The sequence below is a fragment of the Passer domesticus genome, chromosome 1, assembly GCF_036417665.1.
Source record: "Passer domesticus isolate bPasDom1 chromosome 1, bPasDom1.hap1, whole genome shotgun sequence".
NCBI classification, from domain to species: Eukaryota; Metazoa; Chordata; class Aves; order Passeriformes; family Passeridae; genus Passer; species Passer domesticus.
This window is the reverse complement of record NC_087474.1, coordinates 44,700,974-44,728,490: the sequence shown is the minus strand read 5'-3', so window position 1 is coordinate 44,728,490 and position 27,517 is coordinate 44,700,974. Positions and strand designations below refer to the sequence as shown.

Sequence of the window (27,517 nt, the reverse complement as noted above, 5' to 3'; positions counted from 1 at the left end):
GAAGAGGGAATTGCCCAGGAGGGATTTGCTTGAAACGTTCGTTGAGCTGCACAGGAGCCCTTGGTGCAGTGAGGTCCCTGTGTGTCCTTCCGTGTAGGACCACAGCAGTGCTGCCCCTCCCAGGCTCACACCCATCTCTGGCTGCAGCTGGTACCAACACAAGCTCCAGTCCCTGGTTTGAGATGGGAACATCCCCTTGTGGGTCCAGAGCCATCCCAATGTGACAATATCATCAAACCAAAACACACAGTCCATTTTCACCATCTTTATTGAATCACAATTAACTGCAATCAATGCAACTGTGCCCTTAAGGCAATTTAATTCCCTTAGCTTTATGGCATTTTTGCTCTTTAGAAGTACGGTGCAGCAATCAAGAAGGCAAGAAGTGCCCAGTGATGCGATACATGTAGCAAGGGCAGCGTTTACACGCTGACAAGGCACCGATCCTACTCGGTGATGAAGATGCCCTTCTCCGTAGAGATCCCTTTGATCTGGTTTGAGATCAGCTTGGCTACCATTTTCTTATCTCCTAGTCTTGTCGGAGTGCATATTACTTCAGACTTGGTGATCCTGCCAGGCATTATGTCCCTGAGGACAAAGGAAAAACCAAAATAGTGCCAGCATGAATTAGGGCTATTTGCCACTTTTGGATAATTTAAAAAAACAGTCACTGCATGTGTTTAGGGTGGGTGTTCCCCTTCCCCCGTGACCAATTTGCAGCAAATGGGAACTGGCATGGTGGTACTGCCTGGTGGTCCCAGTGATCCTGGGGACCTTCCCCAGAGTTCCCTGTACTGCTGAAACACCAAGTTCAGCTCTGAATGAAGCAGCTGTGCTCACATTTGTTGGGCAGCACAGCAGGAGCGTGGGGGGAGTCCCTGTCATGCCCGTCTGCCCTGAGCCTGTCAACTGCTGTGTGGCTCTTTCTGGCCAAATGTGGTGCTGTTTCAAACACAGCTGGCAAAGGTCCCTCTTACTGCAAATCCCATAGCCACTTCTTCAAGGATATTTAAAAAAAACCCAAACCAGAGCAGAGTTCTGACATGGTCATTTCCTTGGCTCATCTCCTTACCCCAGCTCAAATGTTGTCATCTTGAATATGCCCAAGCCCTCCACTAGCAGCTTGCAGTTTTCCAGGGCCACATTCAGCTTGTTCTTGAAGATGAATGCACACTTGAAGTCATTGTAGAGTCTGGCTGTTTCTGGCATCTGGCAGAGGAGGAAAGAGAGAAACAAACCCAAAGACTGGGGATTAGAGAGGTAATAAAGATGCCAGAGGTTGCTGCAGGTTTGCTCACCACCAGCATGGTGGGGGACACCCCCCCCATTCACTTTCCACCCACCCCAAGTACTGTGTTTTCCCAGATGGTTTCTCAACACATTTTTGCTTCAGGAGGAAGAGCTGTGGGCTTGGAGATGGGCCCTGTACAAACTGCCCTCTCCCATCCCCTTCCCTCCGGCAGCCCCTGCCTTCCCCTTTTAGATGGGGCAGCAATAAAACTTTCATTTCACGGCTGCTTTCAACCTTCAAATGAATGTTGGATAGCCAAATAAGAGGCCAAGAACTGAGCATCCCAGGAGGCAGCTGTTTGGGAGATCCCCCTGGGAATGCTAGCACCACCGTGGTGCTGCAGAGAGCAGAGCTTTAACCCTTGTCCTCCCGGAGCCCAGCTGGCAGTTGCCTCACCTGGACAGTGATGGGGGGATACTCGAATCTCATTGAGGTCTCCTTGGTGAGTTTGTCATTTGTTTCCTTGACCTCGGCAATGGCAGTGACAAGGATGAGCACTTCATCTTCCACAGAGGACAGTGTCTTCATGTATGCATCAGGTGCTATTTTCAGGGGGATCTGCATCTCTGCAGGAAAGAAAACACAGCTTGATGTTTCATCCCATGCCCAGGAATTGGGTGGCAAAGTCGGCTCTGGTGGCTGGAGTCCCAGGGTGGGGCATGAGCCATGTTTGCTGAGACCATCCTGCTTTCCCTTCAGGCCCAGTCCCTGGCTGAGTGGGTGGTACCTGGCACGGGCAGCCCCTGGGAAGGCTGCCTGAGTCCCACCATCGCCCTGCTCACACAAGCACTGGCTTGGGCTCACATCCAGCACCTCAGCAGCCCTCATCCCGGGCTGCCCCAGCACTCAGGAGGAGGCAGAGGGGCAGGTGGTGGGGTACATCTAAGTCTGCACCCCCAAGGGTTTCTCTGCCTGCTATAAAATTGCAGGCTTTCCTTTCACTTCAGATTTTATGTTTGATTGCTTGGACAACCTTCCAGTGGCTCAGAAAAGCCACAAAGTCAGCAGTGCTGGTGCTTGAGCATTGCTTTAGCTGCAAAGCTTCCTGGCTTCTGGGAATAAAACAAAAAATGCTTGTCCTTTTCCCTAAGTGTATATATGTATGTATATACGTAGGCATGTACATATGAGGCTACCTTTGTATCCTGCCCTTCTGCATTTTGACAGCAACAGTATATTAGTGAAAACACTCAGCACTCATCAACAGCAAAGATTTTTTTTTTTTTGTGAGTGATTCATGCTAGGAATCAGCAAGGGTTGTTAATTATTTATCACTCGTTAATCTCTTGTTTAGTAAATTTCAGTTGCATTGCTTGGGATCAAAAATACAACCCAGGTTGCTCAAAGATGTGCAGAGCACAGCAACAAACAGCTCCTGGGATCAGCCAAGCAGGCATTTGTGGAGTGGGAATTTGCTTGGGAAAGAATTCAGAAAATAACACTCATCAGCATCACCACCACCCAAATTAGAGCAAACAGAAAAACAAAAAAAGGCTGAAATTTCCAGCCATTTAAATCCTGTGAGGTTTCTGATCCACATGGATGCATACAAAGCCTGTGGTGGCATCTTTGATGTTCAGTGAGGACAGAGGGAGATGCTTCAGCACATCTCGCTCACACCATGAAGACCTCTGTCTGCCCACACTGATGTATTCCTAATCACCTCCTTGAAGCTGCAGCAGGGCCTTCATGTTTTGGTCTCTGCTACAGAGGGATCCCAGTCTGTAACTGAGATTTCCAAATGCAGTGAAGAGGGAGGTAGGTTTGAGGCAGGCAATTTCTGCTCTTCACAGAGTACAGAGCCATACGCTGATCTATAGTGGAGCCAGTATGAATGCCAGATTGCCACAGTAAATAAAAACAGAACACAGCAAGCTTTCTGTGCTTACCAGATGGGCCTTCAAGAGTGATGGTCTCCTTGATAGTTCCAAGATTGGCCTGAACGTTTCCAGTATAGTACTGCAGCTGGCAGGAGCCAGTAAGGTCAACGGTCCAGTTCCCAGGAGCAGAGATCTTCACTGTGATGGCCATTTCAAGGGGATTGCCAGGATGCAAAGGTTCTGTATTGGATATCTCCAGGTGGAGCCCAGTCTTGGTGACTGGCTCCTTCAGGACCAAAGGCTGGGTGTTGGCCCCTACTGACTGCATAGTTGAAGCATAGCCTGAGCGAGGCACCAATCCTGAAGGGTGTATGAAGCTGCACGCTCTTTGCATGGACATCCTTTCCTCTTTGGAGCCTGGAGGAAGAGAAATATGGGTGACAGCTGTATCTCAGTCTCCTCACCCAGAGCTATCTTCCCTTTATTTATGCTTTTGCTGATAAGCAGAGGGGATGTCAGAGCACCTCCAGCCTCTGCTTAGGACAACTTCTTGGTTTATGCTACCACCAAATCTAGCTGTAGCATTCTGGCCTGGAAGAATTTCCTGGAAGAGACAATTTAGAGGATGGATACTCTTAAATATTTCAGCCTGATATTTTTGCCCTCCTCACTGAGAAAGTTTTAACAATCTAGGACAACATAGCTGGATCTTGAGAACTCTGGGAAGGAAATGTGGTTGTTTTTTGTTTTTTTTTTTTTTCCAAAATGATTTGGGGAACGGAAAGGTGAAATGAAGAAATGTAGAAATGAAAAAATAAAGCAAAGGTCAGTGTGATGACTAGGTCGATCACTCAGCCCATTTCTTTCACTGTCTGGAAGATTGCTCGTGTCCCTGAGGAGCAGCCTATAGGTGTCACTGCGGGCATGTGGATGCCCGGGAGCAGTGCTGCCTCCCGAGGGTTTCCAGGCCTTAGGCTGAGTTTGCCACTGCAGCTACTCCTGCATTTTCCTCCTGGAAACATCACTGTGCTGTGGGGTGACCTGCATGGTCGGGGTCTCCTCTTGGAGGATGGGGGCAGTTACCTTCGGGGTACTTGTACTCCCGGGTGATGTCTTCCCGCCTGTTCTGCCCCACGGCCTTTGTGCTGATGTTCTTGCCGATGGCTTGGGTCTCTGTGCCGACCTTGAAGTATTTCTCCTTGCCGTTCACCTTCTTGACGAGCCAGTAGACTCTGTCCGCGTTCACTTCCGCGTACACGAACTTGGCGTCGTAGGGCAAGTACACATCTCCTTCCCGGACAGCCTTCACCGGGCACGGGCCACACTGGAAGCGACCTAGAAAGGGCATCCAACACCAGATGGTTTTCCAAACACCAACAGTGACTCCGGTTTTTGCTACACACCCAGGCAACACTCAAGCAGGAATCTGTGGCCATGGCAGTTGACACTGCAGTAAACAGCCCTCCAACTCAGTAATGAGCTCCAAATCCTCTCATTTATCCCACAGCTGCTTGGGAATTTCTTATAGATGACCAAGGTATGGTAGGAGCTTTTGCATGTTTCCCCTCACTTAGATAAATTTAAGGTTAGAAAGCTGCAGCTTGGTTTGATAGAAGGAATGGAATATAATGATGCCTTGTCCAAACACGGGCAATGTGTTTTAAAGAAGTAGATAAAAGAATGTAAAAGTCGGTGCACAGGATGCTAAACATAGCTGGAACCAGTGGATAAACAGATAACAAGGAATACAGTGGCTTTTGTGGCAATGTTATGTGACAAGAAACAAGAGCATGTGCCCTAAGAGAAGTTCTAGGCAAGGTCACCTGTAACACTGGGAGTACTCAGTGAGTGTGACCACCAGGGACCCCTTCAGATGAGCCCCCAGAACCATAAAAGGCCTTCCAGTAAGAGGCAGATGCAAACAAATTAGTTCTGGAAGAAGTGATGTTTATGTGTTAGCCAGAAGGGACACTCTAATGAATATGTATGATCATGATGGAATAAATAGCTTGTTGTAAAATTCATGATACACCCAATCAGAGGAAATACCCTCCGGGTGTTCAGCGTGCTGCAATAACGAATACCTGCTTTCTAATGCTTCAAAATTGTGTTAGAAAGTCTCTTCCTTAGCCAATTTCAGTATCAAGTTATGAAGTCAGCTGCATCCAGACAAATGTGTTTGATTTCTAGGAAATACTCCACTTTCTGCACTTCCCTGAGGATTAACCTTTTGGTTTTTTTCCGCTTTCAAATTCCCCGAACCCGTGCATGGAGTGTAGTCACCAATTTTGGTGGACACTCCTCTCATCCACCAATGAACAGGCTCATGAACCCAATGACTTAGATATCCTCTAACCTCTGAAACAACATTCATGTTCCCACACGGTTGGTTTTCTGCCTGCCAAGAAATGCTGATCTTTCCATCCTGGGCTGAGGTGCCAGGAGTGAGACCTGCTGCTTTAGAGTGTCACTGCCCCAGTGCATGAAGCTGTGTGTGGGGAGTACCACTTTCTAGGCAAATCCTACCTTGACTTTGCTCCTGAGGGGTTGCATCAATTGCCTGCCAGCCACTAAACCCATTTGGTATGTCTGTTCTCTTCATCCAGGCATCATTCCACACGTGGAAGTTCCTGTGTGCATTTGGGTTGGAAAGAAAAGGAGTGAGTTGTTACAGCCTGAAGAGTCACAATCTCCTCCCTTAATCCTTCAGTAAGGGCAGATTTAATGGGTACTTGCAGGTAACCCTGTGAAACCCCTGGCTTTCTCTCTCTCTCCCAGGCAACAAACCCCAAGCAGTGTGAAATTCTCAAAGGAATTGCTGGGGCTGGGAAATGGGGCACTGCAAGGCAGCACAGGGCATAGGAAGCATTAGCCCCATTTGGCAGTACCAGACAGAGTCCAAGGACAGCGAATTCAGCTTTTCTCCTTTTTCATTCAGGTAAACGTCAACTCTCAGGTTGTCCTCCGTATCGTGGGCCGAGTCGAAGGTACTCACACAGCGGCATGGCACTCCCAGGCAACGCATGACTGCAGCACAGACAGACAAAACACAGGGTCACAAAATCCCTCAGGCTGGGGGGCATCCTCTCATCTGACCCCTCTGCCCTCCCAGGCTCCTCTAGAGCAGATGCTCAGGACTGTGTCCAGATGGATTTTGAACATCTCCGAGGATGTAGATTTCATAACCTCTGTAGGCACCCTGTGCCAGTGCTTGGTCACCCTCACAGTGAAAAAAGCTGTTTTCCCAGGTTCAGACAGAACCTCCTATGTTTCAGGCTGTGCCTATTACCTGTGCTCTTGTTGTTTGGCATCACAGAGAAGAGCCTGTCTGTGCCCCACTCCTTCCTGTCAGGTATTTACACACAAGGGTCAGACCCCCAAAGCCTTCTCTTCTGGCTGAGCAGTCCTGGCTCCCTCAGCCTCTCCTTACAGACAGATCCTGCCACCTCTGCTGTTCAGAGGCACAGTAATTTGGCTTACTAGCACAGTAACTGGGGTGTCAGAGAAGGGAGGCAGGTCACTCTGCACTGTTCACCTGTGTTGAGGACTCCTGCGAAGACCCAGCACTGGCCATAGCGGACCGGCTTCTTGGTTTTGTAGTACTTCTGCAAAATCGTGACACTCCCAATCCAATCCATAGGGGATGTTCCACTGATGTAATTCCCTGACCAGTTCCCCAGCAGGACTCCGCTCTCATCGTTGGCATTAACCTGTGGCCACACACACAGAGAGAGAAAAATAAAGGGATGAGGCTGAATGAGGCTTAAACCCCAGGGGCTCTGGTTTCCCAGGTGCTCCACAGCCATGTAGGATGCATCAAGGCTGCTGGTCCTGGCTGGGGAGCTTCCCTAGTTAGAAAGCCTCCACCTGGATATCTAGAGGGAGGTGACAACTCTGCTCAGGCCAGTAAAAATTAACTCTGCATCTTGTGTCTTAAACCACAGGGCTCCGAAAGGGTCCCACCACAGAGAGTAGCTACCCACCCAAAACACAACCCCTTGTGTTGGTCCCACCAACACAACTGATGAGAAAGGATGGCCACTGGGGCAGCAGCAAGCTTTGGAGATGGGAACATGCTATATTTTTGTTTGCCTCTTCCCTCTACCCAAAAATGCCTCTGTCTCTTTGCTTGCACTTTCCCAAAGGAATCCCTTTCAGATGCCTCCTGAAATGGTGCTCATGGTCCCAGGGTAAGAAGAGCAAGAAAGGATGAGGGAAGATATGCAGTGGCAAAGCACTTCACTGAGAGAGGCTTACCAAAGCAGACATGGCTCTGGACACATGTGCAGGATCCCTTCTCTCAGCCAGACTGAGCTTGCTTTTGTCCAGCAGATACATGCAGGCATCCAAGACGAATTCCTCAAACTATTTTGGAGAGAAAACCGAGACATTTTTATATGCTGCTCTAAAGCAGAATTTGCTTGTGATATTGGATTTCCAAGGCGGTGGGCCTTCCCAAAGCTGTTCTCTCCAAACAAGGGCTCAAAATGAAACCCAGCCTTGAAAGACAAAAGCTTGTCTTGAGTGCCTTGCAAACACAGTTGGAACCTGACCCAGCACAAAAGTCACCAACGTCATCTCCCTGCAACTCTGCAAATTACTCACAAGAGTAATGAAAATTTAAGACCTCTACTGATATTTAGTCTATTGACATAGGTACAAAATGAACCTTGGAAAAAAGAAAGGTACGTAAATGCTAATTATTACAACAAAGATTCATAATTAGCAATTGCTGATAAAGCTCCCTGAGGTCCAGTTCAGAAAGACGTCAAACATATGATCCAATGAAGCTTGTCAGAATATCAATATCAATTCTCATTGCTTAACAGCAGGATAAATATTAGGATAGCAACAGCCCTTCAGATGATGCCCTTTGGCCCCTTTCATGTAAAGGCATCAGTGTGAGCACCTTTGTCGGGCTATGTGTGTCCTGCAGATACATATTCTGCAGATATCCTGCAAAAATTGTAGACTTATAAAACAAAACAAAACAAAATAAAACCCAGATTTGAACGTTTTTTGCTGGGGAGTTCTGTCTAGATAGGGTGCAGTATACCATGCTTGGCACCTGTGTGCTTTGTACATGGTGCAAATAAATCTGCTCTGGCATCCACCTCTTATCTCTAGCCCAAGCCAATTTGACATTCCGCTCCTCTGGAGTTATCTCAGAGGCAGCATGCAGGAACACCCTTCCTGAGAGAGTGGCTGATTGTGTCCTGCACACAGCTGTCAGTGAAGGCACCACTTGAAAGGTGATAACCTCTGCCAGTAATTTTACCCTTTTTATTCCTGACTATGATGCAACATGTAAATCAGATTTTTTCCCCATCAGCCCTCTCCATGTCTCATTAGCTGACTAACAGCACCCACAGTTGCATGAGAGCAGGAATTCCCTTATGGGAATTATTTCAATCAGAAATACCCTGTCCCCAGTTTCCACATCCTTTACCAGGGGGGCCCAATCATCTGACTATGCATGTGCCACTAAACCCCATTCTCCAGCTGTGGATGGGGAACATACTTAGGCACATAGGTTACTCCCAGTGAAGCTGGCAGGGTAATTCCAGCACTCTGAGATACTCATGGGCTTCATGCTGAAGGGATGAGGAAGGGTAAGAGGGCTGACAAGACAGCTGTGTTTTACCTGCCCGAAATTCCAGGGCCTGTCGTAGATGCTGTACGCAGACCCAACATAGATGTAGCCGGTGTCGTTGAGCACGTATTCCTCCTTCTCTGCCTCATTGGCCATGTAGACAACATCATCTGCAGAAAAAATCCCAAACCCTCAGAGATCAGGTGGTTTGCACACCCTATATGAAATTTTCCATGGAAAGCTAAACTGGGGTAACCAAGGATCTGTAACATTGACACCAACAGATGACCATACAGCATTCTCATTGTTTTGTTCCTATAATGAAAGAATTTCCAATAAGACTAATCTTTAATTTCCCCCTGTAGGTCCATTGCTATATGACCACTCTTCTATTATTGCAAAAATCTCATTTCTGAACACTGTAGAGTACTAGGTATACAGCAGAGAGAACTGGGGAACTGATGCCCACCAGCCACAAATTTTTTTATTCTGGTTGCTTTTTTCTGGATCTTAAGCCAACCCAGTTCTCTCATTTAATCTTTGGCTGGCTCAGAGAAACAGAGGGATGATATACAGAGGCGCACACAGATGTGACAGATAGATGTCCCTCTATGTCCTGGCACTGTTGAATATCCAATTAGGAGGTGGCTCATTGTTATTGCCCAGCTTCCCACTGTCTCCATGAGGATCCTGCTTATAGTGTTTTATGGGGAGAAAGCAATGTATGTAAGAAAGAACAGGGAAAATATGAGGAAAAATTCCATCTGGTACAATCCCCGGTAGGAGTAATTATCACTCCCAGCTGCAGGACCACTCACCTTCACACCAAGGATTGAACAAAAGGTAGATGACACCATTTTCAGGCTTGTAAGTGTTAGTGCCAGTCTTCACATGCAGGTTGTATTTTCCCACAGGGGCATTGGGCGAGCTGGTGACAGACAGCAGGCACTGAGGGGACAACAAGGAGAGATGGCATGAGGGACACCCCACCGTGGCCACATGCATGGCACAAACATGGTGCCACAGAGATGGCACGAGTGGCAAAGCTGGGGGCCATGGAGATCCCTGTGGGGAAAGAGGGGAAGGCAATGGGATAGGGTGAAGCCTGCCTGTGCATGGGGGGAGCAATGAACCAAGCAGGACAAGGCTGCTCCCCATCTAAAATCACAGAACTAAGGGAAAGCAGGATGGGGGTATGAGGCTGCTTTGCTGTGTAGCTTTTGATGGGCTTGGTATTGGGTATTGGGTCCCTTGCCCACAGGCTTTACCTCGTTGCCCTTCCTCTCGACAAGAGAGACTTTCCACCCATTGAAATCCTCCCGCTCCGGTTTCAGCGACAGCAGGCTCCCCCTGTTTTTCATTGGATTTTCACCTAGAAACAAACCCAAGACAATATGTGTGATGGTTGCACAGCTCTGCAACGCCTGTGCAGTGCCAGGAAGAGGCAGCTGGATGCTCCCTGGCTTTGCCGGGTGGCCACAGAGGGGCTCCTGCTTACCGATGCTGAAGCGCAGGGACAGCTTGTCGGCAGCCTGCAGCTCCCTGCTGAGGCTGACCTGCACCTGGAAGGGCTGCCCGCGCCGCACCACCAGGCTCTGGATGTTGTACCCATCCGTGTGGTGCTGCCGGGTGTTCTGGCTCTTCAGAAAGTCAACCCCAGTGACCTTCAGACTGGTCTCTGGAAAAACATTGGGAGAAAAGGAGAAAGGAAAAAGAAGAGATGGTCATTTTCTCAGTAAAGACAGCTTTCTTCTTCTTAACACAGCCCTGCGAGGCATCAAAAAGTAACAAGAGATCTAGCAAAAGACAATATAAAATAAATTTTTAAAATAAATAAATAAAAAATTTAAAATAAAAAAAATTAAAAGTTAAAAAAATTAAACATTTAAAAATTTAAAAATTTAAAGAAAATATCCAGAGGTGAACCTCAGAACCCCCTGGGCAGACATGGAGGGAGGAGGAGGAGGCAGAATCATGCCACAGCAGCTCAGGGTTGCATAGTTCGAGGGCAAGGCAGGAGTTTGTCCCCGCTCTGGATGGATTGCTGTAGAAAACTCACCACAGAGCACTACCCCCCTTCAGGGGGGCTGCTTTTCCCATTTGCCTTCAGCAGAGATTTACTCCCCAGCAAGAATCCCTTACAAGTGCCTTGCTCCCATTCACTCCCAACAGAGCAGCTGATTTTTAAGACACAATATTTAAAATTACTCCCTCCTCTCCTGCAGCTCTGGATGGGATCAGGGCCAGGAAAAGCCTCAGGATCTCTGTGCTAGTGGCTCGTGGTTCAGGGCTGTGGCATAGGAGTGGAGCTCCGAGAGGCACAACCCAATGATACACCTGAGCAAAAAGAAAGCCCTCAGCTTTGAATGATGATGGAGATTTGGGGGTCACTGCATCAGGCTTTGGCAGGCTGCCCAGTTGTGACAGAAAAAGCCAGAGCATGCTGGAATGTGGCTGAGCTGTATTTCTTCGGGAGCATTTATGTCTTGTACCTGCCCATTAAATATCCTCAGAGGATGAATTCCGTGTGAACAGCAGGGAGTAACAATACCTCATAAGCACTTTTCTCATGAGTGATTCAGATGAAGACATGGGAGAGGCAAAAACGGGTTACGGTAACTTTGATATTAGCAAGTCAAAAGCATAATGGTTGAAGAGATTAATTCACCAAGTGTCTTGACAGATTTTCATGGTACCTAGCAACCATGTTAACTTGAGTATCAACAAGAGCCATCCCTAACACAGAAGAGGCTGGAATCTGGTAGCTGGTGTGGCGTGAGAGATGCCACATGCAGGGCTAGTCCCAGGGCAGGCTGAAATCAGCAGCACGCTTCCTGCTGCAACCTGTGCAGTGCAGAGACTGCAGCCCTGAGTAAACAGAACCGACCCCCCATGGATCCCCACCATACCTCTGTCTATTTCTTCTCAGTAAATACAGAAACCATATTTATCTTAATTACATACCAGATATCATTGGCCCAACAAATAGACTTAAAATTGACCGGCATTTTTTGTTAACCAACTTAATATTTGAGTGCTTTTTGTTTGCTTGCTGCATGCCAGTTGCCAGCCTTGGGCTGATATTTTGCGCAATGGGGTGTGTGTGCATTTGTGTCAAAAAATTTCAGCTGGAGCTAGCTGCTTAACCCTCTTGAGGACAAAAAGGAAGTGCATCTTCAGCATTAAGAAATCTCCAAACACTAAAGCTGCTCAGCCTTGTTCTTTATGGAAAACCCTGGTGCTGGGCTGAGAAGACACCAGAAAGCCTTGGTCCTGGGAGAGGGATGCACAGGGATATGAAAGTTGAACACATAGGATAGCTGTGAGAAAAGGGCCCAAGGAAATCCATCCATCCAGCATTTCTTAACTTAGGGACTGCATATCCATCCCATTTCTGGACATCACCAGTGATGCTGAGGATGCACAGGGAAGATTCACTGACAACAGCTGCCCTGGAATATGGCCTGACCATGCTGAGCACTGTGCCAAAGACCTGTCTCCACTCAGCGCTGCCCGTCAGTTGTGCTGCATTTATTCCTGTGCAAACACACCTGCGATATCCTGTGACCTGACTGGCACAGTGTCCTGTGCCAAGGAATGCCTCAGAGCGAGCCAGTGGCGCACCCATCACCACATCCGAGGGGGCTTGGCTGCAGCTCGTCTTTCCTGGGCACTTGCTGCTTTTGTCTTCCTGCCCTGCTTCCTGCCCTGGGCATGGAGCTGGGCCCCCACACACCCTGTGTCTGGCTGCCTGCAGGCACCTTGGTGTGCCAACACGGAAATTCATGATTTATAGAAGAGATGAGTATACATAGAAAGTGCAGGACAGAGGATCAGGCTGCTAAAGGCAGTCCTGTTTGTGATCATTCCTGGGCCAGGCCAGAAGCAAACCCAAACCGCAAATCCTGTCAGATTTCTTTTCCTATTTTAATATAAAAAAAGTCAAGGCAGTATTTTGTTGCCTAGTTCCTTTATAGAGATCCTTTCTACGCTAACCCACAAGCCCCATTGCATCACTGCCTGCCTGGAGAGATGTTCAGAGCTTCAAGAGAGCAGTGATAAAAGATGGGCATATGAGACCTTGTCACTGGTAAGAAGGTGGGGCCTTTTTTCCCTTATGATGAGGAGGTGATGGGGTTAAAAAAACTATCAATATGGAGCAGGGTATTTATAGTACGTCTGGCTTCAGTGGGGACAAGGGCTGCTCAGAAGGACAGAAGGGAATTGGGATGAGAACTGTAGTTTTTCAAGAGAGATCATAATTTGGATACCTGTACTTACTGCTGATTTTTGCCCAGCCTCCAGGCAAACATTCATGAACATCGTAGAGATGTGAGATCACATCCCAAAGATGCTGCAGTCCAAGATTTCCTGGAAATTTTCTGCTCATCCACACTCAGAGTACAGAGGTTTGAAATTGAGGGACTCAGAGCAGTGCTAAAACACCCCTCTGCTCCTGAAAGCCATGGAGACCTGCTCCCAGCTCTGCTGCGGGCACCACCCAGCCCACATGTGCATCTGCTCAGCTACATCCCGAACCCCAGGGGTTTTGGGCATTCTAGGGCTGGGTTGGCCAGTGGTGCTGGTTCAGCAGCTGCTGCAGGAATGACCCAGGCACCTTTCTAGGCAGGTGCAGGATCTCCTGACAACAGGGCAGGCAGGACAGCCATGGGACAGAGCTCAAGCCCAAATAAATCCTCCTTTTGGTTATTTTGAAACTTCTGTGAGATGCTATCAGCCATTGCTAAAGAGCAATAATCTACATGATAAAGTAGCCTGAAAGAAAGAAATTATTTTAGCATTGATGTGGAACAAATTTAAAAGAGCTGCATTTCTTTTCCATTATCACTGAGAGAACCAGATGTCTACAGGTTGAAGAACAGTGATGAAAAATGAGCTGTGTCTTGCAGTTAGTTTACCAGTCTGTCAAAAGCAGAATTTGCACAGCCAGAGCAAACTGATCCCCTGTGAGCAGTGCTGGCATCAAAACTTCTTTCCTCAAGGTGTCACCCATGGCAATCAGAGGGCTGAGAACCTCTGGAGCTGCCATCCTCCCTGCAGGAGACTTGCCAGACTTCACACCTAATATATGTCAAGCTTTAAAAACTTACCAGTGCTGCTGAACATGGTTCTTGTCAGAGTTTCTACCCGAGATGCTTGCGATGCCAGCAGCTTCCAAACTCCTGAGCAGTCTCTGCCACTTGCTTCTGAGTGTGGAGAAGGAAGACAGGCTGCCCTTTTTATCTGTGTCTTGCTCTGAGGTGTCAGCAGGTCCACTGCCAAGGGGTGGTGTTTCAAGAAAGGAAGTTCCCGTGGAAAAAAAAAAAAAAAAAAGACTACAACTCCCTCTGCACATAGTCAGACCCTGAAAAACAGCGAAACTTAAATCCCGACTCACATGGAAGGTGAATTTGCATAATCAGATGACAAGTGGACAGACCCTTCACTGACAAACAGTAAAATCATGGGCCAGGTGAGTAACAAGAATTCACCTATGCCCTAATATCCAGGTCACTAGGACTGCAATTCCAGGGCTAACTTTACAAGGAAGCACACAAACATTTAATCCTTAGGAGAAGAGAGTTCCCCATTAGAACCAGTCTAACATTCTTATAAATTAATGAGGTTTCTGTCATCACATTTGGGACAGAAATACTTGGAGCCATGGGCTAAAATCTGGCATTTACACATGTGGGTTGAAAAGCTGAAGGATCCTAGCACTGGCTCCCTCCCCACAGGATGAGGTGGACTTCAAGGGAGATAGCCCAGTGGGAGCACTGAGTGGAAAAGAGGAGAATCATGCTATGTCCAGGAGAAGAAAGAAATGTGGTGGAACAGGAGCTGTTTGCTGGCTGCTCTTTTCTGGCAGCTCTGCCAAAGGTCTCTGCCAAGGACATGGTTGAACCCCACATGCTCCACTGCCACCCTGGTCCTCAGGGCGACCAAAGATGGAGAGATGAGCCACAGAGAGGAGAGCTGGTGGTAGACAGGCCACCAGTGACATGAGCACAGTGTCCAGAAAGAGATACGAATTTCCCCAGGCACCCAGAAACTTAGAGGTGGCTCAGCTGTGGGAGCAGCCTCAGCCTCCCGATGCCTCCCTCAACAGGAGCAGCCCTGGGTTCAGCAGTGTAGAACTCTGTTTGCAAGGCTGCCCCATCTAAATGTAGGTTCTTCCTAAAGAGGATCTCCCTGTGGAAGCCTTCAAAGGCACTGACTTGTCTCCACTGGTTTAGGTAAGCAGGCATTTCCTTTTAGGAGGGCTGTTTCCCTTGGTGCAAACGTGGAGCTGAGTTAGCAGATCCCACCCTCCGAGCATGTCACTGCTTGCTGGCAGGTGTATGTTGGGTGTCCTCACTTGAGAGCATGACTAGGGCACCACAGGGCACTGAGGGTTCAGCACACATCCATAATCTTGCTGGACATCTGAAGATGAACAAGAACATCTGAACCACCAATGTTCTTAGCAGATGGAGCATCACTCAGCAGCATTCAGCACCAGACAATGCGCTGGCAACTACGTATTTCACTATTGACAAAAACACCACAGCCCTGATTTACCTTTACGTGTCGCTTTTATTCTGCATTTCCTTCCTTCTAGAGGGTGAAAGACATTTTTGTTTAGAAGCAGTATGGGATGAAGTGAAGTATACACGGAATGTCAGTACGACAACATAAGCAGTAATGCATGTAATCTGACCATTTATGATGTATCTTACTGGTTTCCACTTAACTGCAGCAAGAGTAATCCACATCAGCTGAAGTCACTGACAGTAGCCTCCAATCCAGTCTCAACCTGTTTTATACATCATTCTATGCTTGATTTGAGGCATCTTAAATTGTGTTGACACAATAGTCCTACAGCAAAATTACAGATTTTTGCAAACAGGAACAGATTTATGTTGGTAACACTTTGTTTCTGAAAAAAATGTTCTAGATGTGTGCTGGAGGGTGAGCAAGGGAAGCAAGGCATGTATTTACCAGGCACAGTCATACTTCCAGTCCTGTGGAGTTTTGCAAAATTTTAATTTCAACAGTGTGCTTGTCCTGACACTCACTTTAAACCTCAGAGTTCAAGGAAAGATTGTAAAAATTACACCGGTGTGGGCTCTGCCCTGCAGCCTTTGAACTTCCTCGATCTTGGAAGGTGGCTGACCTTTTTTTGGGGGCAGGTTTGGCCACTGGGGCATGGTTTCAGTTCTCTTTTTGCTTTGTGCAGCTGCTGGTCTAGCCTGTTCCCATTATCTTTCTCTACACACTGGTAGTATCTCAATTCAACAAAACTAAACTTGGCGCATGGTACCACGCTCCCAACACAACCTCCCGCCCCTGGCTCATACAAGCCTGCCCTGCCAGGAAAGGCCATGAACTCCAATACTCTCCAAGAGTTGTTGGCAAGGTCTGAGAAGAGGAATTTCAGCTTAAACTACAGGAATGTTTTTAAAAGATGTGGTTTCAAGTTTTTTCACGTTGTCAGCAGGTGATCTCTATCTTTTTACAGGTAAACCTCCTGTCTTTGCTGATCAGAGTGGCTGGCTATGGTTCAGCTCCATGGCTTTTTTCTTCTTGGTGCAGCAATGAAAAATACCAGCCCATTTAAATTTAATCTTTTTATCCCCAAACAGTTATAACAGTTAATCACTTCAATCTGTCTCATAAAACTATAGTCTTTTAATTAACAGTGGCAGGAGATTTTTTTTCCCATAGGCAATCTCCCTATTCCAAATAATTTCAGCAACTAACTTCCCAGCTTGCAAAATAGGACAACAGAGGCGGTCAGCCTTATCTACATCTGTCTGTTGCAAGGTCACCTTATTAGCTGGCACAAGAAGGTAATAAAATACAAACAAATAAAATAAAATTCCCCAGTGGCTGCTCCCCTATTTGCAAGCTTGGCCTTTGTCTCAGGTTTTGTTTATTTTGTGTATCAAAAATGACAAAACAAGTCAAACTTCCAGAGCATGACCACAGGTATTGATGCCAAATAGGAAAGACAAATCCTTAGCTTAACATTTTCATTCATTTGCAACCCCATGAGAAGCTGCCGTTTATAACAACAGTTTACTGAGCTACATTTTTTTATAAACACCTGAGGCTTTGAGTTGATTTTGTTTTGTCGGGTTTTTTTTCTATGTCTAGTCAGAGTAACACTCAAAATAAATAACAGATCAAAAGGTTTACTTTTCGGCGCTCTGGAAGGGTGAACTCATCCTCTCAGCCTTCCCACGGGGTTGCTGTGAGGTGTCAGAGGGTGAGCAGTGCATCCGGCATGGTACACATGGACACAGCCCCTGTCTGGCTCCTGAGGGCCACCACGGTCAGGAGATGTCTTCCACTGACCACAGCAGGACTGCTCCCACGTGCACCACCCAGTAGGTGTTGAGTCCTGCCTGAATCACAGCCTAGGGAGTGATAAGTAAGTAAAAAATCTTGGGGGCGTCAAAGACAAAAAAAGCACAGAAGAACAGCTGAGGATCTGGTCCATCTAATTTGAGCTGGATATGAGGTGAGCTGCTCTCACAATTTCATTAAGATGTACCTCAGTCTTTAGGAATGTCCTAGTATTGAGACACACCACAGCCACACAGTGATCCTGGCATGCCAGTGCTGCTGTTGCTCTGAAAGGAGCATTGATTTGATCACTTCTCACTCAGGTACTTTGACCATGGACCATGAGAGTGGTCTGTGCCCACAGGGCATCCCATGTATCCAGCAGGCAGATTCACTTCTAATCCGACATGAGCCAGCTTGTGGTAGGCATTCGGACGTCAGGGGTTGATGAAAGATGGCCAAGCCCAGATCTTAACTGATTCCAAGTCATCTGGCCCCAGGTACCTGGTAATGAGTTTCTCACAGGCAAATACCAGAGAAGTGATTGATGCCAGTATAATTATTATGGAAATTCCACTGTTTCACAGCATCGTGAAATCATAGACTATCCTGAGTTGTAAGGGACCTACAAGAGCCATGGAAACCCTATTCCTTCCTTCCAACTGAACACTGAACGAGGATTTTTGGACCTAAGTTAGGGATATAGGTGATTGGCTTTGGGCATTTACCTGCAGAAGGAATGAAAACTGATATCACCCTGTGCCCAACCCAGCACCACCCAAGGGCTCTGCTCCTGAAGAAGGTAAAGACAAAGATCAAACAGCGACCATTCCTCCACAGGTATCAAACATAGACTTACAGCTACTCAGGCAAAACACTCTCCCTGCCCTGAAAGAGACGTTCTGTGGGCCCAAAAACTGAGGTTTCAGGCCACTGACAAAAGAGAGAGCTGCTTTAAGAGCAAGCCAAAATTCTATGATGTTAAAATATGTTTTAAGATCCCTTTCCTAGCTAAGGTGCAAAAGGCAAAATTGCAATATCAGTCTAGATATATGGAGCAACAACGTGTGAAGGCTGAACCTGGAATTTCAGTACTATGACTTCTTGACCCTCAGTTCTAGTACAACTGTTGCTGTACTGGAAACACACTGAAATACGCATGTTCCAGTGCCAAGATATTCCATATTAGTCTAAAACAACTCAACATGATGTACTTCTGCTTCTTGGCAAAATACTATAGAATTTTGTGCAATAAATTACAAAGAAAGATCTCCATCGTGTCACCTTTTCCAGGCAGGAGCTCTTTTAAAAATATTTCCCCACTTTTTGAACCTGATGAGCCAGCTAGCCTCTGCTGCTTACTGCAGGCAGGAGTTCCTCATCCAAATGACACACTGCAAGAAGAGGAAGCTCCTTTGGCTTTGACGCTTGCTGGTTGCCCTTGTGGCCCCCGTCCTCGTGGCAGAGGAGACAATTAACAGCGCACTTTCTCCATTATTCCAGCTTACTTTCTCCGTGCAACTTAGGGTCTTCTCAGCCCCTATTACAAAGCACCATGGTCTCTTTTGCAGTCTGAATAGCCCTAGCCTGTTAATTCCCTCCTCACACCTTCATTGCATCCAGAGACCTGAAACGGGGAGAAGGACCCCCCCACCATGCCATCCCATAACCTACAGTGTGTGTTTGGAAAGGGTCCAACAAGTGGGTGGGTGTAGTTATTCCAGGGCTGTATCCACCCTACTGCCACTGACCCATGAATTTGCTTCCATGTATGACCACACTGACTGATTGCAGTGTGAACACATACCCACAGCCTACACCTAAAGCAAACAATATGAAAAGGTACGAGGAAAAGTAAAGCAAAAGAGGGCTGCAAAAAATAAATGGTAAGGGCAAGGAAATCAACAGCGCAAATATTGAATCAGGGATAAAACAGTTTATCCATGTATTAAAAACAGCTCCAGCGAACAAGGAAAATACTGAAAGAATGCCTTCCCACCTACAGGATATATGTTTGGTTGCAAATGTCTAAGTGAGAAAACAGAAACTTGCATGCCAGTGTCTTCGAGTAACATTTCATTCTGCAGGGGAGGTGTAGCAGCTTCTCCCACCTGTCTGTGTGGGTGTGTGTCTGTATACATCAAGAGGTACATGGTCTACAGACTGCAGATCACACTGAGCCATGCTGCATTCCCGCCAGCCAGCATTGCAACTGAAACTGTCACGTGGTGGGAAGGGAGAAACTTCCTAGAGCAAGGTTTGCAAGGAGGAGATGGTCCCGCACAGTGCTGGGGATCTGGCTCATGTGCTGCACCAGAGCAGACCAAAACCACAGCAGGTGCAAAGGTTTTGTCCTGTCCCTGAATGCATGCATCAAGTGACCATCTCCGGATATGGCGGGACTGACTGAGCCAAGGGATCTGTGGCTATTTGCCCGGAAAAGCAACCAAGCCACAGTATTCCCACCCACCCTTTGTCACAGCATCCACGCTATTGTCCTTCACAGCAGCTCGCGATGCTCCACTCCATGACTACCCGGGTTTTCTAGGAAGCATTTTCATGCAATACTGGTTCCTAGCAGAATCATGCTTGTGATTGCCTAACACTGGAGTGTCCTGAAGGGAAAAAGTCACTTAACTTACCTCCGATCTGGATGACGAAACAGTCAACTGGCATTGGAAAATATATTTGTAATGCCTCATCTTTCCCTGGGGCACTGCTCATTTCTCCCTAAGTGTTGCCTTAATTTACTGAAAGCAATTAGGGTCAGAGCCCTGGCTGCTGTTCAGACATTGCGTGCTGCAGGTCCCAGTGCCAAGCAGAGCTGTCCAACTCTCACCTCTCACTGCAAAACCAGAGATGCTCTGCTTGTGCCAAGGGGAGGCCTGGAGTTGCTCATGCGGCCGAGCCCCAGCCCCGACTCCCACAGGCAGCTTGGACTCTCACAGGCTCACAGGGGCTCACAGTGATCTCTGGGAAAAATGAGACTGAGCAACAGGTTCAAAATGTACAAAAAGTGGTGGCACCATCTACAGCACCCCACCTACTACCACTCCTTGCAGCCCTTCCCTCTCGCTTATTTCCATTGTCATGGATTTATGCCCTCAGGGTGCAGTGGAGCCTCTGTGTTCTGCAAAACCTGTGCAGGGGCTAGGCAGGTTGTGCATCATCTCCCCCCAGCAAAATGGGAGTGGGAGGCCCCACCCAGGACTTCCCCAGGCTTTAACCCAGCAATCCCTCAGGACTTCAAAGGCATGAAGGAAGCTCCTTAGGAAATTTTGGCAATTAGTGCAGCCACTCACAGACACCCTTCCTTAAACCTCAAGGGAAAATTGAAACAATGAATAATGTTATTAAACAGTCAGAAACCGAAAAATTTGGTTGGAGAGTGAATTGCATGGCTGGCTGGTTGCTGCTCCCAGGGCAGTCTCCTGTGTATGCCAAGTGCTGCTGCTGGCCATGGGTCACTGTGGTGCTGCACGCAGCCACGGGATGGAGTAACACAAGGTCCAGGCTTCCCAGTCATCCCTCCGGGCAGCCCATGCTGGGTCAGCCCTGCCCAGCCCTGGGAGCCACCGCTGACATTGCACCCACCTGGCTATCCCCTCAGCCAGCAAAAGCTCAGATTCACAAAGCACTTTGCTATCGTGGAGTCCTTCTCCTTTGGAAAATTTGTTTTTGGGCTATGAATGCACATGCAAGTGTCCATTATTTCTGTGGTCAGAGTCCAAGCCTCCGGCAGCCTAGATCTGCATGGTGCCTCAAGGGGGAACCTCCTTTCTGAGGCACAGCAGGATGTAATGGGAACTACTAAACATGGAGGCAGAAGGTCAAACCAGTTTCCAATTACAGATGGTGGTGATAAAGAAATTGGCCCCTGGGTCACAGGAAGTCCATCTGTCTGCCCAGACAGGATGGTCACCAACACTAGATTGAGTCACTTGAAGTTCTGTCTAGCTGAGTCTTGAAAACCTCTATGGGCAGAGACTCAGCTGCTTGGTATATAGTATAGGCAACTAACCTCCTAGTGACATTTTTCCCCTGATGGCCAGCTTGAAAGTCCTAAGAGGCAACCTGTGTCTTTTACCTTGTTTAGTACTGGCCATTTCTATGCTGCCTCTGGAACTTCTTTCCAAGGCTAACTAGGTCAGTCTGAGCCTTCCTTGTCTTCAACCACCCCACATCTCCTCCTAGGCCCATGCCATCTTGCAATCCTTGAGCCAGACCAGTTTCCTACACCCCTATTGAATTTGGGGGTCCAGCACTGGAAAAAACACTCCAGGCAGAACCATTGACTGTGTTAGGACTCTGAGAGCCCCACTGGGACTGGCTGCCCCTGTCCAACCCAGAGGTCTTCCCCCTCCTCCCTGCCCATGGCCCAGGACCCCATCTCAGATTTTACAAGCAAGTTGCTGACCTTTTTTTTTTTTTTTTGGTGTTAAATACCTGGAAAGAGAGTTGCCTTAGAAAGGACACTGAAACACACAGCCCAGCAACCATCTGCCTAAAGCAAGAAGGTGTTATTTTACAGTCTAAAGTACTTTGTTCTGTCCTCAGGAAGGACAACATTCTCAGGAATATTGTCCTCTTCAATCCTTTCCATTAAAAAGTCATGTGGTACAACACTCCACACACTTGATTTTTAGGGGCAAAGCCCTGGTTCTCCTGGAAAGGCTTTTACCACTGACCTGAGCTCACCCCAGACTTTTCTCACCAGACCAAGTGAGCTGCAGGCACACACCACTTGCTGTAGACAAGTGCCCATATTTTGCAACTTCCCCTTGAACCTCTCAGATCCCCAAAATGAAGATTTGCTGCTGCTCTTCTGCAGAAGAGCACCCTGAACATGTCAGGATTAGTACCCATTTATTCAGAATTTCATGTTTTTTTCTGTGCCAGACAAGGTCAGAGCCACTCTTCTGGCAAGTTGTGTCACAGGACTTCCTTCTTCAAAAACACCCCACTGCTTGCAAGATCGTGTAATTATGTGTGCATGTGGGACACTCTTGCAATATGATAATTTAAGGTCTCTGAAGGGTCAGCAGAGGACACTGAGTGAAATTTCTTGGAAATTTTGAATATACCAAACTTGGCAGAACAATCTACCAAACTTATCACATCTACTTCAAATAATTATTACCTCGGCAAACATACCATCCTTCAAGTGATTTCAATATATCCTGTGACTGAGATGCTGTACAAACTTTCAGTGACTCCTTGTCAATGACAACAGGGACATTTAGAAGTTTTTATGTATATTTCCTTATCTAATCAGTCAAATTATGGTTTATGGTTCAACTGAAACTGTAATTTCATTTGGCTTTGTTCCTTGTAAAGGTATATGAGACATTGTTTACCTTAGAATACAATACTCCTGGATGTTGTTTATACAACATTTTTCTGGTTTTCTGTTTCTGCTTCCCACCATTAATTCAAATATTCTTATTTGAATCTTCCTGAGTGTCACTGTGAGCCTTCCTGTTAACCATGCACCTGCTTCTTCTACTCTTTAAAACTATGACATTGTATGGCCATGCTTGACGATGAACAAGATGCTGAAAAACAAAATGTTGTGTTTGAGAATGAGAGTTAGGTGCAGGAAAGACTCATTACAACGAGCACTTGGGAGGTGAGAGAATCAGAGAGCAGTTTGTGTTGAAAGGGACCTTAAAGATCATCTAGCTCCAAACACCCTGCCAGGACCAGGGACACCTTCCACTAGACCAGGCTGCTCAGAGCTCCATCCAACCCAGCCTTGAATAGTGCCAGGGATGGGGCATCCACAGCTTCTTTGAGCAACCTCTTCCAGTAGGATTTCTTTCCTTTTATCTAACCTTAATTTTCCTTCTTACAGTTTGTCCCCATTACTCCTTGTCCCATCACTGCAGTTTCCTATGAAGAGTCCCTCTCTGGCTTCCCTGTAGGTCCTCAGCAGATACTGGAAGGCTGCTAGGAGGTCTCCACACAACCTTCTCTTCTCCAGGCTGAACAGCCCCAATTTTATCAGCCTGTCTTCCTGAGGCAGATGTTGCAGTCTCCTTATCAATTTTGTGACCTCCTGGACTTGCCCCAGCTGTTTCTCCTACATCAGGGGCACCAGAGCTGGATGCAGCACCACAGCAGAGGGACAGAATCACCTCCCTCCACCTGCTGGCCACACTGCTTCAGATGCAGCCCAGGATTTGTTTGGCTTTCTGGGCTGTGAGCCCACACTGCTGGCTCATGTTGAGTTTCTGGTCAGCCACCACCCAGTAGTCCTTCGCCACAAGTCTGCTGTCAGTCATGTCTCTGCCCAGCTTGTAGGTGTGCCTGGGATCAAATCCATGTCTCCAATCTAGAGACAAGGATGTTGTGCAGGACAGTGTCTAATGCTTTGAGCAAGCCCAGGCAGAGAACATCCATGGTTTTGCCCCTATCCACCAGTGCTGCAGACACAGCACTGTGTTCCTGTGAGATTTTGCTAGAATTTGACTGGAAACATGTGCCCAAGACTCTTCTCTAATAATACCTCACCTCGACTGAGCAAAAACTTCATGCATACACACTGCTGTAGTTCCCACATAAAGGTAACCCACCTTCCACTCTGGTAAACCAGCATCTTGGAGTTGGCCATGATCTTCAGCCACCTTACAAGGTCCACCACATCTGAATCACTGACTTGTCAAACACAGTTCATTTGTTATTCTCACATTGCTTTATTGTGTGTGTGTGGTCTAAAATATCTAAAAATAAAAAAAAAATCAGCCATTGAGCTTTGGACACAGTTTTAATTTGGAAATCCCCCTCTGTTTTTTTTTTTGTTTTTGTTTTTGTTTTGTGGGGTTTTTTTTTTTGTTTTTTTTTTTTGGGTTTTTTTTTGGTTTGGTTTTTTTTATTACTTTCAGCCACATTTTGGATGATCCCATATGAACGGTTTGCCAGAAGTACACTGCTTTGCCACACAGTGATTACAGTTTTTCTTGCAGCCCTGGCCCCACTGGCAGAAATGGCCAAACTCTTGTGTACACAAGAGGGGTGGGATTCTGCCATAAAATGAACCCTGCCTCGCAATCTTTTCTTACCATGGGAATTGGTGAAAAACTTACATCCGTTCCCACCTTCAAGTATTTATGAGAGAATTTACAGCCCTGGTTTATACTCATCCGCCTTAAAGTGAGCACCACCAAGTAAAGTGCTGCTCACACCTTCTGCACACGTTCCACTTCCAAAGAAACACCTCCTAAACCTTGACCTCCAGCAATGGCCGTAATAAAGAAATGTCAGTTTTGAGATAGTCCAGATTAAAAAGCTTTCCAAATGGTTTATTAGGAAATGGGACAACAGCCAAACTAACCAGACTTCCTGGTCCTTCTACTGCTGTTTGCATGAAGGCAGCCATGGCTTACAGCTGGCTGAGGGTTAATAACAAGGGCAAATAAATCAGGCTTCATTAATTTTCCATTATCTGTGAAGATCTAAGGAGACCTGATGTACTTAGAAATGCATGGCTCCTGGCTGTCATGTCTGCAGACCTATAAGGGATACTAGGTCCCTGTGTCAAGTCCCAGCTTCCCAGGCAACTGGATGTGTCCCACCCTGCCACTGCTGCCACCCAGAGAGCTCCCCAGGTGCAAAGACCCACGGTGGCTGGGAGGGAAGGCACTCAGAGCACTCTGCCCCCTCCCCCACCACATACGCAGCTCCCCTCTTCGACAGGAAGACTTGAGAACACACTGAGGGGAGAGGCAAAGGCTTTGCCCCTCTTGGGACATGGCTGCAGGATGTGGTGAGCTGGAATGGCAGGGAACACAGCAAACAGCTCTTGGCCTCTTCTGGGAGACAGTGACTCTTCTGCTTCAAAGAAGGCACAAACCCAGCTCCAGTGGCATTCCCATCCACAAGTCTACTTTACACTTGACACAGTACAGATCTGGCAGTCATGACAGACCTGGCAGGTTCTGATACAGATGCTCACAGAAATGTGTCCTTTGGTTTTCTGCACATGCCACAACTGTGACTCACCTTCTGTCATTACAAGATGACAGAAGCAACCTGGCAAGCCCAGAGCAAGCAAGCAGTATCACCACCATGATGCATACATTTATAGGCATCATTATGTTTCTTAATTAGGATTCCAACTGAAGAATTTCCAAGGAGGAAAAAAAAGAAGTGGGCACGGGAATTAAACCGATACCTTACAAATGATGATTCGTGACACATTCACCAAACTGACACCTGAACATGGAGTAATCACTGATGCAAAATTTAGCAGATACCAGAGATCTGGTTGATCACATCACATCAATGGGAATAAGCATCATCCAGAGGTGTAGAAAAAACATGGCTTGAGAAACTCCCTTTTACCAAACATTAAAGCAATTGTCAACTCGAGTGGGGATGAGGGATGTACGGAACATGGACCCTCCAAGTGAAAGCAGGCTGCCTGTCGAACTGTCCCAGAATTAGTTTGACCTACACAAAGCAGGAATGGTGACCAAAACCCTATTCTGGGTATGGGTTTAAAGGAAGAGCAGCAACCTTACAGTGACTAACATGTCAGGAATGGGTAAGTGAAAATTCTAGACATCAGATACAAATGGCAAGTTCAAAGGTATATGTGACTGACACAGGAAGCTGAAGGAATTAATGAAAGTCTCCACAGCCTTACGGGTAGCAGTGGGCATAGAACCATTTCAAGAGACAGAAAGTCAGGAACAGCAAAGCAGAAATAACAGCTGCCTTGAGCATCTAATTCTGATTGCTCTTCTATTTTGGGATAGGTCCTCTCATGGAAAAATACTGATGCACAAGCACCTTCCACAACCACCATGTTTACTTTCAGCATTCCCCAAACTGGGAAAGCTTCACAGCCACAGGGTGTGAAGAGGAGGAGTGGCTGATAAGCCTCTGGCCCTGATTTTCACAATACTGACTCAGAGCTGACCAGCTCCCTCCGAGCTGTCACTGCCACCATGCCACCATACCACCACCAGGGAAGATGTGACCAGTGTGATTTTGCAAGTCAGCAGATGAGCGGTGAGCAGGGGTTAGCTCGGTGGCCAATGTGTTCAGAGGCTGGTGGGGACTGGGGATGCTGTCATGAGACAGGCTGGAGAGGGGCAGCATGGCACCGTGACCCCTCCAGCAGCTATCATTCCTTCTTCTCCGCTGGGACCGGCACCAGCTGGGGTGCAGCCGTGTGCAGCAGCGTGAGCCCGCAGACTGTCATGGCAAGGCCGACCCACCACAGAGGTGTCCACGTCTCCCCGAAGAGAAACCTTCCCAGGATAGCCTGAAGGAAAAGAGAGACACAAAGCTTAGCTGGGCTGAGCTGCCCCAAGGCCTCCTGCGCTGCCAGAGCTGTGAGGACTTCCAGGAGAGACAGCCCTGGAAAACACCTGGTTGAGGAAACTCCTACTGGGATGACCAACAGGAATGGCTGCTGGACATGATGCTGAAGATGACCAACTCCACCAGCAGCCTGGAAGCACAACCATACTGTGGTCCTTAAGCAGGATTTGACAGATGCACATGTGCTTTGCTGCCTTCCCAGCACTTCTCAGGAGCCAAATTTCCCACTGACTGGGCATTTATTATTATTGTCGATTATTAGACACCACCATGAGCTGTCTGCCAGCTGGAGCACAGAAACAAGGTGGACTGCTGTCAAGAGCAAAAAGCAAGTGGAAAAAACCTGTGGGTTGAAGACTCTCTTGCTGTCACTAGAGGTGATGCATCCTCAGACCCAGCTAGGGTGACTGGCTTGTCACAAGTGAGGTGCTCAAAGGAAAAGCAAAATGAAGCAAAGCTCCCAGCTCCAGCTCCACTGGCAATCAGAAAAATTCAGTAAACTGTGTTGCTGCTGCAAGGCACACAGCACCACCCTTCCTCCTGCACTACCAAGGAAAGTTTCACCACCTGTGCCATGAACAGAGCAGCTCAGAGCAGCAGAGACCTGACACAATCATTTCCCATCTGCCTGTAACTCCCTTTGTGGCCAGCGATGCTGGTTGCACTGGAAGATGGGTTACAACCAGCATGAGCATTCCCACCTTGCTGGGCTCCTCAGGCTTCAGTGTCTGGGGAAGGGGTCTACTCACTGAAGAGATGAAGTTGGAGGCTGTTGTTGTCACAGAGGCAGCAGCTGAGGAGGAGGAGAGTCGTAAGGCTTTTGTGAAGACTATCCACATCACTGCATTGCACACAAACACCAGGCCAACACAGCTGAGGCGAAGCAACACTGGCAGCTGCAGGACAAAATGGAAAACTCTGTATATTTTCATCCCCCACTTATTCAACTTCAATAATTCATGCACACTTTGGAGCCAAACCTAATGGTGTGGGCTTTTAAAACTGAATTGCAGCTAGTATTTCATGAAGATGAATATATTAAATCACAGAAGGAAATGGAAACAAGGAAACAGCTCTGGACAGACTGTGAGCCTGCCATTCCTGCTGCAAGCCCAGCCTCACATTACAACCTGAGAAGTGCTGGGATAATGT

General features: G+C 47.4%; 1 protein-coding gene across 1 annotated transcript; it reads right to left on the bottom strand.

Moving 5' to 3' along the window:
- Nucleotides 1-250: 250 nt before the first annotated feature.
- Nucleotides 251-27,249, bottom strand: TGM4 (transglutaminase 4). Its single transcript, XM_064417382.1, has 15 exons — nt 27,115-27,249; nt 13,816-13,980; nt 10,203-10,382; nt 9,973-10,076; nt 9,523-9,652; nt 8,756-8,874; nt 7,369-7,476; nt 6,647-6,821; nt 6,000-6,138; nt 5,638-5,741; nt 4,195-4,446; nt 3,181-3,528; nt 1,688-1,857; nt 1,073-1,209; nt 251-588 (listed from the first exon to the last, which is right to left on the bottom strand). Coding segments are annotated over exons 1-15 (2,274 nt in total). The 5' UTR covers nt 27,116-27,249; the 3' UTR covers nt 251-446.
- Between the last annotated feature and the right edge of the window lie 268 nt (nt 27,250-27,517).